The sequence below is a fragment of the Tauraco erythrolophus genome, chromosome 5 (assembly GCF_009769465.1).
Source record: "Tauraco erythrolophus isolate bTauEry1 chromosome 5, bTauEry1.pri, whole genome shotgun sequence".
NCBI classification, from domain to species: Eukaryota; Metazoa; Chordata; class Aves; order Musophagiformes; family Musophagidae; genus Tauraco; species Tauraco erythrolophus.
This window is the reverse complement of record NC_141469.1, coordinates 23318510-23332044: the sequence shown is the minus strand read 5'-3', so window position 1 is coordinate 23332044 and position 13535 is coordinate 23318510. Positions and strand designations below refer to the sequence as shown.

At 43.2% G+C, this 13535-nt stretch overlaps 1 protein-coding gene across 1 annotated transcript in view; it reads right to left on the bottom strand.

Annotated features, from left to right (window-relative positions):
* Nucleotides 1-2174: 2174 nt before the first annotated feature.
* SLC4A11 (solute carrier family 4 member 11) overlaps nt 2175-13535 on the bottom strand; it is a 92753-nt gene continuing 81392 nt past the window's right edge. Inside the window, exons 18-21 of the mRNA XM_086611609.1 lie at nt 12853-13026; nt 7850-8045; nt 5520-5689; nt 2175-2277 (exon numbers count right to left, since the gene is read on the bottom strand). Of these exons, the coding sequence (XP_086467735.1) occupies nt 2214-2277; nt 5520-5689; nt 7850-8045; nt 12853-13026 (604 nt within the window). The 3' untranslated portion in view covers nt 2175-2213. The remainder of the gene's footprint in view (nt 2278-5519; nt 5690-7849; nt 8046-12852; nt 13027-13535) is intronic.

Sequence of the window (13535 nt, the reverse complement as noted above, 5' to 3'; positions counted from 1 at the left end):
ACCACAGAAATGACTCAAAAGCCAGGAAATATCGATGAAGACGGTCAGAAAACATGCATGGATTTATACCTGCTATCATCTCGCTTATGAGACATGGCATGAGTTATCCCTGCTGTCTCCAAGACTGACTGAAAGCCAAATGCGTGGCACTACCTGCTTTGATGTACTGGGGTGGTCATCCAGACCCTGAGGCTTCCCAGCAGTCCCACAAGAGTTGGTTGGTGCAACACAAAGGACAGGCTTTCAGGGTCACACAATGCTGTTTTGCTTGCTAAGCTGAGGGCTTTCCCTTGCTCTGGAAGATATTAGCCATGGCTACGTTCTTGGGAGCACTCTTACTGCTCTCCTCCATCAAGTGTCAATACAAAGATGAAGGGTTTCATAAGAAAATAAAAATCTAGTTTTCATACATGTTTTAAAGCCATAGGCAGCTACATTAAGATGAAATACCATCCGATATTTAGCGCAAATGCACCAAATTTTCAGTGGCTTAAGTCTGTCTTACTTTCAGCATAGGAGCTTTTTACCCAATGCCTTCCTCCCTCGTTACAGTCGGTCTTCCTCATCATGCAGAGGAACACCCAACTCAGTAGGACATGTGCTCATTAAAAAACCCACCCTCTAACCATTTACTGGGCAAGCAATTGGTAAGAAAAACTTCTCTATGCTAATACATTTGCATTTCATTTTATATTAGCCTTCTTCCCTCATTTCTGTTGTTTTGAAAATTCATTATCTTCAGAGGTCCAGATTTTTCTTAACACTTTACCTGTGATCTGGAGTGTGCAGCAAAGGGCAAGCACTGAACTAAAGGGCAGCTTGTTTCACAGTACTCCGAGTAAGAAAACTGACCATAGTACAAGCAAAATTAAATAAACTGAAATATAAAAGACAGCCGAAGTTAGATTCATCCAGAAATATATAATATAATGTCTGGGAGTGGGGAAAACTGGAGATTAGCTACAAAACAAAAACAATGAAATGACCAACAAATTAGGTGAAAGAGGAAAACTTTCATTGCATGCTGTACATTAAAATTAAATGCAAAATTCACATGTTGGAGCATCAAGACAGAACGATGAAGGTCTCAAGGCATGGGAAGAAGAAAGCAAAGGAACACCTTGAATAAAGCAACACATGAACAAAAACAGTAACTGAGCAGCTTCAAAAGGAAAAACAGTGACCGTATCTCAAATGAGGAAAAGCAGCACTCAAGCAGAGAACAAGTATATGGTCAAGACATCACAGGTAACACTGACTGCACAAAACACTTCTGATATTTTGAAAGAACCAGGCCTATTTGTATATCTATGCAAAATATATACACAAATCCATATGTATATATGTACACATAGGCACTACTGTACATATGTATATGCAATCATTAACACTACTGCCCTTTGACAAGTTTCAGCATCTGAATCTGGGTGCAAGCAAGAACATTGCAGTTGTGCAAAACTACACTTCTGTATTCAATTTCCAAGAAGTAAATGGTAGAAAGATCCAAAATAATTCCCAAATAGCTTAGACCCAGATGTGGTTTCATCAACATCACCATGCAGCCCAACCCCTGAACATTTCCAGCTCATTTCTAGGAATTAAATATTCATCCAAAGCTGTGGATTGTGTCAGTACAAATCATGTTTCCAACCCTGCTAATCTGAAGAGATAGCCAGGCATCTCTTCCGACATCAGTGGTTTAGCATGAGGCCATCCCACCTGGAATACCAATTGGAGAATACTGGATGCATGGGAAATTGAATTCAAAGGCCAGAACAGGACTGTCATTCTGTAAAAGAAGGGTCAGTTGTTGTCCTTATAGTGTTTTGGAAGAAAGGGGCATGGTGCATAAAAGAGGTTCCCCCCACCCCTCAAACAAGGGAACACATGACAACTCTGAGAACACTTTCTCCAACTGTACAGACATGCTGATCTTTGGGGTTTCCAGTTTTGGGACGGGGCAAGTAGCATTTCCGTAAAGCTTGCTTGCCTCTCGGCTCCAAAGAGCATTGGCCTCCCAAGTCCAAGGCTGTTTTGGTCTGACACTTCAACGCTCGGTTGGTCTTTGATATGTGTGCATTACCAATGCCATATTAGAGCAGAAAGAAAGTGGTGAAAGAAAGAACTGCAGATAGATTGTTCTACGCCTCGGCAAAGCTGCCTTTCAATTCCAAAAGAGCTGTCCTCACTGCTCGGTGTGCAGAGGACCCCGTTTAATGCTCTGCATCCATAGCATCCAAGTACTTGGCTTCGATGATCCTAGGGAGCAGGTTATACCTAAAAATTGAACCAGAAAGAGTGCATTAGTGTCTGTTTATTGTTGTGTAACATTTTGTTCGTCTGTCTTGAGACTCTCAGTTGAGTTTGTCCACAGCCACGCATACAACAGATTTCGCCCAGCTAAAAGGGGGATTAAGTAGGGGAAGGCAAAAACAACCAATCCTGCAAGCAAATACAGCATTTATAGGAATAACAGTGCAGAGCTCCTCCTGGAAGAAGCCTCATTTCAGTTGAAGAGGAAAGAGTTCATCCTTATCCTTCAGAAGAAACATCTGTTTCCTAGAACACTCTCACGATAAAGTCTTAAAAAGTGCCCAAACTGTACCACCTCACCTGCTCCTGGTTTGTGCCGGGGAGGCTGCCAATAGCTTCCTGCTATCTCCAGTTGGCTAGTGGATGGGTTACTCTGCCAAGAATCATCATTTACTCCTAATTTCTACTTTCTTCACCACTTTCCCAACACACAAACCTGACCCGCAGCCTTACTCTCATTACAACACTATCAATACCAGACACTGAGCTTCCAGGAGAAACCCTCTAAATTTAGAGGGCTGACTCAAAGATCTGCATACCAGGGTTATTTGTCTTGCACTACTTCAGTTCTCCAAGTACACCAGCTCACTCCTTTCAGCTCTGCCACAAAGAAGCCTTAATAGACAATCCAGATGCTTCAGTCTTTAGAGAAGAACTAAGTCTATCAGGAAAACTTGAGAACACATCAAGAGCCTAAAAAGGGCTGTCACATTCATTCCTCCGCTTGCTGGTAAGACTCCATCCCTACTCAGTGTCTGGATTCTCCATTGGATCATAGAGACAGTGATTTCTTTACTTTTGGGTTGGTTTTTTATTATTATTTGTTTGCAAGAACGTCCTTGTGAATTAACATATTTGGGTGAGAAAGGCAAGGCACTGCAACAATACACTGTGAAGTTGTTCTCATTAAACCCTACTGCATATTTAGTTTGACACCTTCCCTTGCTTAACAAGGAAGCTATTCCTCAGCTGTTAAAATAAGGCACAAAGCACTACAAAAAAGCCATTTTAAGACTTGGAAGGGCCTTTTCAATAGCCATGCAAGAGATCCCAAATAGCACTTACTACTGAGAAGTACCAGAATCTGCTTAAATTGACTTGTCATGAAATAAAATATTTGAGAGTGGTGAGAGCACAGATAAGCACCACAGAGAACTTGGAAAGATTCTTCCTCTCTGAACAACCTTAACCTCAGTACTCCTCAGAGCAGGTATTAGAGTGTAACCAAAAACTAGTCATCCCAAAGTTTTGAATCCAAGCCAGGAACTGAGGATACCCAAAGAGATCACATTTTCTCCCAACAGGCTGTTCTCTACTGCAATAATGAAGCGCCATTGAAATCCGTTATCTTTCACATTAACACCACACCAGTAGAAGAAGATGGTCCCTCACCACTGACAATGCAAATCATGTATCTAATGCTGTCAGACAGATGGAAATGTGGCTTTGAGACAGACAAGTAACATGGCTGTTTTTTTTGGATGGGATACTGAGCCATGACTCACTCATATGGGTTTGATTCTTGACTTTGACCCCTGGGCTAGTCTCCCATCTCCTCTTCCTCCCTTCACTACAAAAAAAAAAAAAGAGAAAATATATTTCATTTCTTTTGCTCTGTCTCATCTATTTAGAGTGCCAAATCTTTGTGAAAAAGTCATTGTTAACTACGAGCTCATGCATCGTGGTGCTGCCTTCTCAGCTGGAGCCTGCAGAAGCTACATGAAGGCAAAAAAACAGAGAAAGGAAAGCCAAGGGCAAATCTGTGTATCATGCCAGGTAGCACGATGTTTCTCTTAGCAGTAGGGCTGATTATCCAGCTACCAGAAAAAGCTGCTCTGGAAAGAGAAATGAGTTAGCAACAGCGCTAGTATAAGATGATAGCACCTTATTTACTCAAAAGATGATATATTTGTCCCACTAAGTTATCTAGCTCTTATTACAACATCAGGTTTTTTGACACAGCTCTCTCCACGCTAATTTAGCTTATTACACTACGTCCAATACTTGAACATTTGGTGAAGAGTTTCCCACATTTTCTTTTCTGTACTGAGCTGCTCTGTGCAGAGATCTGCAATTCCCACATGAGTCAATCATCCAGCACCGCATGCAGTTGAAGTATTTACCAGTCACTTAACCAGTCATCCAAAGTGACGCCTATGCGACGGGCGGGTGAGAGACTCTTACCATAGGAACAATAATTTCAGTGTTTTCCAAGATTTTGTTTATCTTTAAAAAAATCCAGCCCAAATAGCTCTAACCTGATCCTGTTGAAAGCTGTGGTAGTTTTGACATTTGCTTTTGTTTTACAAAGAACTGGACCCATCTTTAACACCCAGGGAAAACAGCACAATAGCTGCCTTGGCAGATTATCACATTGGTAGCCCTGAACTTTGAGATCAGACAGAAAAATCAGAGACTGGAAACTCAAAAACAACTACATATCGCTGGATGTCACACTGGCCTAAAAACAATCAAGTGGACTGGAAGCAGATCTGTTCCTTCCAAGATCTTATTATGGCTTCGCATCATGTCCAAAGGATGGAGAGCATGAGTGATTTAAGTGGAGAAGGATGGGCAGTCACTGTTAATGAACATTAAGGAAGAAATTAGTTAAATTTCCCAATGATTCTCTCTCAAAACTGCAAGATATTGTGGGGTCCTCCCCAGTTGTAAAGATACATTTTAAGACTAAGACATGGCCAGTTTGACCTAATGGATCATTGGCAATGGCATTCAGCAGTGCAGGAGGTCTGCAAGGTCACCATAGCACTGGTTAAGAGATAAGAATTCCTCTTAGGAAAAGTTTCTTAGCTGTGCTCTGAGCACAGGCCTTAGGAAATCAAATAGCAATAAGGAACATTATCAAATGACTAGAGGGAAGGCTCAGACTATCACTTCTCAGGAAGACCAGGCATCTCACAAATTGCAGAAGGAGACTTATTTTTCTCTGATAACTGTAAGAAAAGCACCTGCCAGCCCAGAACCCTCTGCACAACACCCAGCATCAGTGAAATCACAGGATCTCTGCACTGTTCCTCCTTAAGCCTGAGCAACTGGTGAAGAGGAGGTCACCATCACACACTTCCAGGCTCTGGCTACTCAAGAAAGTACCTGTTGCCCTTTTAGACCACTCAGACTTCCTCAAGTTCAAGTCTGAAGACAAAAGGCATGGGAGACAGGGAAAAAAAGGCGGCCAAGCTTCATACCTGATCGGGATCATCCCTATCATGATAAGCGGGAAGATCATCTTCATGTAGGGCAACGGTGACATGCCAAAACCACAGAGGATGAGGAGCTGCAGGACCTGCAAGCCTGTGAAATAGTGGATCTTCCTCTGGGGCACTCTGCGGATGTAATGTGTCGGAGGATAAGCAGTCTGGGAAGAGAAGGATCACACGTTAGACATGCAGTGACCTGGACTTGTGACTGCAGAATGTGGCCCAGGATTTTGAAAACAAGGCAGGCATCAATTTACACACACACAGAGTGCATCAACATCAGAGTCCTTAACAGGTTTGACAGCTGAACACAGGATTTGTAGGGTTAAAGCAAGCACCTTAAACCACAGCACCGGCAGCAACACACAGAAGATGACCGGGCACTAGAAACCTGGAGAAGAAAAGACACACCACACAGCTAAGACTGCCTTTGGGAGCATCTGGAGCGCGATAAAATATCTTGATAAGTACAGTAATGAGATTCCCCTGAGCAGGATTATCAGGGCTTTGCAGCAATACGTGAAGGGCCTGTGGGGGTGTGCAGGGGGGTGATGGTCAGCAGATGCATTCGGGTGGTGTTACTGCTAGATGGTTTCTCCACTCAAAACCCAGCTCCTCATTATTTTATAGCCTTCTGTTCTCTGCTGATCAGACTCCATGCTTGTTCCTGGTGGCCCCACTTCTTGGCTGAACCCCAGGCAGGGGAAGACCAAGAGGTGAGACTGGGGAGGTGTGGGAAGAGGCTGTACTCAGCCTGTAGGGATTTTCTCAACTCATAGAAGCTAGTCGTTTTTGAGAAGGAAGGGGAGGAAAAAAGTGACATTAATAGGCTAAATATCACTCGTGGTTTCTTTTGACAGTTACTTGCTCATGTCTCAGCAGAGGCTTTGACTCACTGTCTATACATCAATGAAGAGTATGAGCGACTGTCTGCTGGCGCTGATACAGACTCAACGGATTTCAGATTGTGCCATGACTCATTAAAAGGGTTCCAGAAAAGGGAGATCTCCATATTTGAGAACATTTTTTAATTTTTCCAAACCAAAGCTTGGAAATTTCCACACACAATTTGTACTAAAACCAGAAGTAATATTCCACATACATCAGTAACTATCCAATCCTCATCCAAAAATTGACATGACAAATGTAACCTTTACCCAGATTTCACAGTTTTAACCTCTGGCATGTAATATTCGAGATCAAGATTAGTAGCGATGCAGAACCAAATGTTGGGCTTGACTGTTATGAAAGAGAAGGTGAGCTGGAGACTCATCGCCCCCAGGTACCACCCACACTGCAAGCTAACACCTTCTTACAGAGATGGCTTGAAAACAGATCTTACAGAGATGGCTTGAAAACAGATCTTCCAGATTTGTTTCATCCCACATCAGAAGGGTTTCAATAACCCAAGTGATTTCATTTTGACTTTAAAACCCTATCTTGCAGTATTTCACACAAGTCAAAATGAAAGCATAAAATATAGCAAGAAATTACCTGTTCTGAAGCTTTGTTTGGGAAATCCAAGATCACCATTTACTGACATTGTGCATGTGCCTTTTAATTTTTTTATTATTTTAAAATGCATGTACTCTGCAGCTGACAGACATCGCAGTGGGTTTTTAAAAACTTACAAGCACCCTACATGCAGTGAGCAACAGTTTGTGCAATTTGTTTTTTTTAAAGAAGGCATTGTTTGAATATGTTTTTGATTTGCACTCTCCACAGGGTTTAGGGGGTGTCTTCACTGGTAGCAGCTATCCTGACTCCATTCACGCACTCATTTTTGCCTTCTGGAGTCAGCAGCTCCAGAACAATTCTCAACAAACTGAGTAGGATTATATCTGAGACATTGCTCCGAACAAGAAAGCTCAAACGTTTTTGTGGCAGGGAAACACAGAAAGCAATTTATGCACAATTTGAAAGACAGACTAGTACAATTCTATGAACAGTTCTGTTACCACCTTTTTTTAACCCACCAATAACCATGCCACTTTTATTGTCTGACACTGGGTTATTCTCCCACTCATTTGTCCACTTTAATGGAAAAACCTTCTCCTGCTCGTGTCTCAGTGGCAGCCAGGCTAAACTAGACAATCATAGAATCAAGTTTCACTCCCTCTTTGCAGACAAAAGGTGAAAGGGATATGCAAAAAACAGGTTGGAGCTGGAAATCAGTCTCCCAAGAACATGATTTTGGGGGACAACCCCGTTCCCAACACCAGCAGCTTTCCACTTTAGCTCCCGGCCCAGTTTGGTGCTAAGGTTATAAATACAGTTTCTTTCTCTGTTCCACCAGGCTGGTGCCCCAGTCTGCATACCTGTTCTTTGAGCAGGAGAGCCACTCTTTCGAAGAGCTGGTTCCCATCAATGGAGGTCAATGCAATGTAGAGGAAGAGGCCATAGAGGACTGGCTTTGGGATCCACTGGAGAGGGAAAGGAAGGAGTAGGAGCGAAAGGCCAACGAAGAAGTTTGCCGCTAGACTCGTCAGCCGGGTCTCCTTCACACTCACAATCCTGAAAGCAAGAAAACAAGGATTAGGGGGCGTAGGATAATATCCCAGTATCCACGTAAGCTTATCACTGGGGCTTTACTGCTCCACATAGGTGCAGGACACATGCTGCTTGGGAAAGGGAAACTCATCTTCACTGCACTGAGATCAGCACTTCTGGCCCCGTGCTGACACTGAGAAGGCAAAGCTCTACTGGATCCAGGCCAGGCACTTAATCCGCAGCTCAAACAGAGCAGCTGGAAAAATGCCAATTCCCCTCTGTAAAGCTCCACAGATCCTATCCTGAACTAAATTGCCCTCTAAAGTAATTCTGTTTAGCACATTGAAAAAAAAAAAAACAACCACAAAACCAAACCAAAAAACACACAAAAAAAAACCCAAAACACACAACACAACCACCAAATACCACACAACAACCCTAAAAACACCCCACCAACAGGCAAGAATCCTCTTTCTGGGCACTAATCCTTTCCTCGATTTACCCAGTGCATATGCAATTGGCTTTTATCCAAAAGAAAACTCATCGACTTCTACGGGAACTAATGAACCTCTTGTAAAATAAAAAAAGCCTGCACTCTCTTGACTGCGAGTCAGCATTTTTGATGTATATGAGGATCGCCTTGTTTATATGGAAGGGAATGCTGAGAGCACTAGGCAGGGAGCTAGAAATTTAACTCTGCTGTGGATAATAGCAGTTGTGCTGCAAATTGCCTATTACCATGCAAAACATGTAATTAATGAGTGCAAATTTTTCCAGAGCTGACAGACCACAGATTGATTTTATTTTTTTTTTTTAATGGGGGGAAGAAGAAAAAAGACTGACAGGAAAGCATGCAACTTTCAGAGCCACCTTGGGGGGTGAGGGGAAGTTGCTTTCTTTTTTTTTTTCCACTTGAACAAAACCTGTGAGCATCTCGTTCGAGTTTTTAAAAAAATAAATTGCCAGAAACAATAGAAGGAAAGAAAACCTTCATCTTCCAAGACTCCTTATAGAGGAAAAAGGAGATTCTTAACGTGACTTTTTTTGGAGAAGATAAATCCACCAATTCAGTGGATAAGCTAGTGCGTAAATCCCTCTGTTATCGGGGAAAAAAACCTCTTGTCCGCAGGCCGTTTTGGTGTCATTTGGTGGCCTCATTCCCTGGATGTGAGAGCTCATACCCTGGAATTAACCCTGTACACAAAACACTGAGGATTAACACAAGAGCCAGCCACAAGATCTATCAAAACACATTTCCCTCTTTTACACATGCACTGCAGGGACTTTGTAATCACTTCTGTCCTAGAGAAGATTGCTTTGCAGTGATTTCTTTCAATATTAGGTTTTTGAGAGTCTTGCTTATAAGTAAGGTCAGGTTGAACTCCAAATCTGATGATACATTCAAGAGCATAATGAAGCTGTGGGGATGAGGACCCTTGCACAGAAAGAGAGAGAGAACGGGTGACAGCCTAAGGCTTGTCCTCAGAATTTGGATAACACAACAGAATTAACATGAGTGGTCAAGAGACCCAAGGAACAACAGATACAGTACACAAAGTCCAGAGAACAACACTTGAATTCCTTGGTGAGTAATGAGGCAGTTCATACCCATTATCCAGGATCACCAAGAGAGGATGCACAGAAGAGACACAGGAGCTGTTAACCTCTCCTCCTCTGGCTAGGTCTAAACAGCTGAAACTACAGCTTTCCTCATTCCAAATGGATTTTGTTCAGATCCTCTTGCAAGTCTCTTATGTCAGGAGGTCCCTTGTCAATGCCTAGAGAAGCTGAGGGAGAGTAGAGCACTTCTCTTCACTCTATTATCTTTAGACTGCTGTTTGCCAGCCCTGGGAGAACTGGGACATGACCTAGGTGGATCTAGTCTGGCATCCTTTTTATTGCCTCCAGGTCTGGATCACCACAGAACAGAAGTCTCAGAGATGACAGAGCCAAGCAGCTTAAAGTGCAACTGCAGGTGCTAATTCAGAGTAATCTTCTAGTCTGATAAGGAGTGGTCAGAGTACTTCAGAGCTACCAGAACCACTATAAGCCTCTTGAGTGGCCCAGTAAAGCAGGAGTGAAAGGATGCACTAACTGATTTAGCCTCATCCAGGTACAGCAAGAGTTCTCCTGGCTTCACTGGACAAGCTGCTACAGAAGAAACATTCCTGCTATTTCAAGCAGAGATCTAACCCACCGCTGGGGATGCTTGTGACCTTCAAACATCAGTCTGAGCACACATGAGTCTGCTAGGTTCCTCGCAAGTGAAGTCATGCAAACCAAAGAGCTCAGGATCAAAATTAGATACAAAGTCACCACGTTTCAATCAGATGCAAGTCTCCGAGTACAAGAACAGCTCAGAGTAGCAGCCCTTTCAGTAATGGATTTTTGAAGTTCATGAAATTTTCTGCCTGTCATCTCTGAGGGATGCAGCAATCACAGCACTGAAGAGTCTTTGATCACACACAAGATGTACTGCAACTATTACTGTCAGCTCCTGCTAACAACACTTATTTAAAATAGTTTGGAATTTCTTATCAGAACATAGTTAAAATCACTCATAATTGACCAAACTTAATATCTTTAAAGCTGAAGTTCCCAGCCTTGTATTGGTGTTTTGCCACTTCTAGCACCTTTCTTGTTTCCAGGGTAAGGACATCAAGAAAAGTCACATTAAATCAATAGAAATCCCGTAATCTGCATGCATTCAGAATCTGGTTTGGCCTTTGAGGAAACAGCTCCAGAAAGCTCATGCTGCAATGAAAATGAAGTAATTAATGGAGATTAAAGAGCATAATCCGGGCTCATTTCCCCAGAATCCTTTAAACACAGCTAGCACGGGATTAGCCATTCCCGACCTCCTCCATACACATAACGAGAGCCTACTTGCAGATTGCCATGTGAAACTCAAGCGGTTACTCTACAGCGCAGAAGAAAATTATGCTTTCGTTGTGACAGATCTTTATTCTTGTTTATATCATCACCCTCACTGAGAGCTTTGATTCGAGTGCAGGAAAAGAGCCTGCCAAGGGAGCCAGCACTGAAAGAACTCCCGATTTGCTAATTGAGCTTCAATACGTTGCTTTTTCAGCAAAGCTGTCTAGGAGAGGAAAAAAAAAGGCCAGATGATAACATTGCTCAGAGCCTCCTGTTTATAGCTCAATGCTTTGCAGAGAACGAAAAGCTTCAGTCTCAAAGGGAGTTCAAATAAGTACGAAATCCTCATTCCCTTCTTCGCTCCTAATATCCAGTTCACAGCACTCGTTTACATCCTGATTTGCCTGCAGCAGAGGGAGAGCTGTGCGGCGAGGGAACGCGCTTAGTGAGATGAGGACATCCCTCAGTCCTTTTCAAGATAATCAGCAGAGCCATATCTAGGTTAACATGGCTAAAAGAGGGCTCTCCCATTCTCTTTTAGGGCAGCTGGGTGAAAGATCAGAGGATAAGGGCAGAAGGTAGTCCTCAACTCAGGCAGTGAACTGGACTTTGTGAGGGAGAAGCCAGAGTGCAGCATAAAGTCAGTGAGTGGCAAAACAGGAAACAAAAAGCCATCAGGTATTAAAATTGACAACAGAGGACACAGCAGGGAGGCTTGGTACATGGACTTCAAAGGCTAAATTCTGCATCTCAGAGAAACAGAGACCAGAGGTATCTCAGAGTAGATCATGGACACCAGGAGCAAGGGTATGAATTAAAGCCCTACAAAACTCAAAGTTGCTTTTTTTGAGGTAGGCATTGAAGACATAGTTGTGGAAACAACTAATACCAACCCATGTTAATGGGAACACAAGCCCAAGGGACTGATCTCCCAGGAATGGTCTGTAAAAGAATCACAGGGAACAGCAGAACTCAGTAATTTCCTGATGTGGAAGGTGAAATCTGTCCATCACCAACCTAAAAAGCAGCCGTGCCAGGCTGGGCTGGGCCAGCTGGCACCAAGAACAGCGTGAAGGCAAGACTTAAATTAAAAGACAGACCCACTCCAACCCCCAAAGTAAATGACCACTTAGCCTCACTTTTGATAAGTGGCAACTCTGAAAATAGAAACCAAGACAGGATAATTAAAACTAATGGCATGTGAGTGGAAATTACCACTCGAGGTAAAAAGCACTCAACTGTAACATACTGAGATCAAACAGACCAGATAATCTCTATTTTGGAGCAGGTTTCACGAGAAATTAGTTTTTTTATTTATTTTCTTTTAAATAGGTCTCTGAGAAGAGTGTGTTGGACAACTCATAACAGCAAAAAAGCTGGTCTTAAAGTCGCAACCTGGGTGTGGCTTCACAGTTGCTTTTGCTTAAAACCAGGAGAATAAGCATCTCGCCTTCCCAAAACATGGCAGAAGATGCTATGGGAGCTCTGAAGTAATGCTGCATTTTTCCTACCCTTCGCAATAACCACCAGACAGGTTTCAGGCAATGAATCAGACTGGATTTTTTCTGGTGAAGACATCTGGAAAGATCTGGCCAAAGCATCTCCTTAGCTTTCCACAACAATAAACCCGAAAAAGGCCTTGGCCAACTCCTCCAGAGGACAATTCGCACCAGAGTGGGTGGAATCCCTGCAGACCGCCGCCAACCACTGACAAGAGCATAAATTTGTGTCTGTCCTAAAACAAGTGCTTTGGTGAAGGGGGATGAAGAGGGGGTCACAGGCCATGCTGGCTGAGGTGGCTTCTTTTGGTGCACCTCTCCTCCAGCTTCATATCTTGCAGGTCTTCAAGAAGACAACAGCCAACTCCCTGAACAGGCAAGGCACTGTACCCAAAACATAGGAAATCACAAACGAAACCGGAGAGATCCAAGACAGGTCCATGGTTCCTACTTACGTCTCATAGATGTGTCCATTTTCAACCCTCTCCTCCACATAGGCCAGGGCACGGACGTGCATTGGAGAGTGAGGGAAGGCTGCATGGATCCACGGGAGACCGAAGACCGATAGCCCCGTGTTAATCAGCGCAACGAGCAGGAGGTCCCAGTGATAGGCTGTTCCCTTCACCAACCTGAAACAAGGTTTTTGTTGACAGCAGTTACACCTGGTGCAAACTGTAACAGGCTGCTCTTGCTAAACCTGAGCTCAGATGTTAGACACTGAAGTGCATTTCCATGCACAGAGCAATTTCACACTCCTCCTGCTTTACAGCCTGCGTTACATGAACGCTAAACGTAATGAAACTTGATAGTTTGCTCCCAGAGCAGTCATCTCCTGGAAAGAGCAACGCTGAGCAGAAAGGCAATCCACTAAAATAACAGCCCATGAAAATTTCATCAGTGTTTTGCTCCTACATTTATTGCAGAGTCCACTCAAAACATACACGTATACTTGCTAGCAGAGTCCACGTAGGGAGTGGTTAGAAACCTGGGTATGAGTTGCCAAACTATTGACACTGAAGTTTCCCTCCATCTTGTTTTTAACCCTGATTTCCCTCCCTAGCCATGAGCAGAACACGTGCTCAGGATGCTGCAGTAATCCCCTAATTATGCAATTGCTACTGCATGATAAGAGAACAGG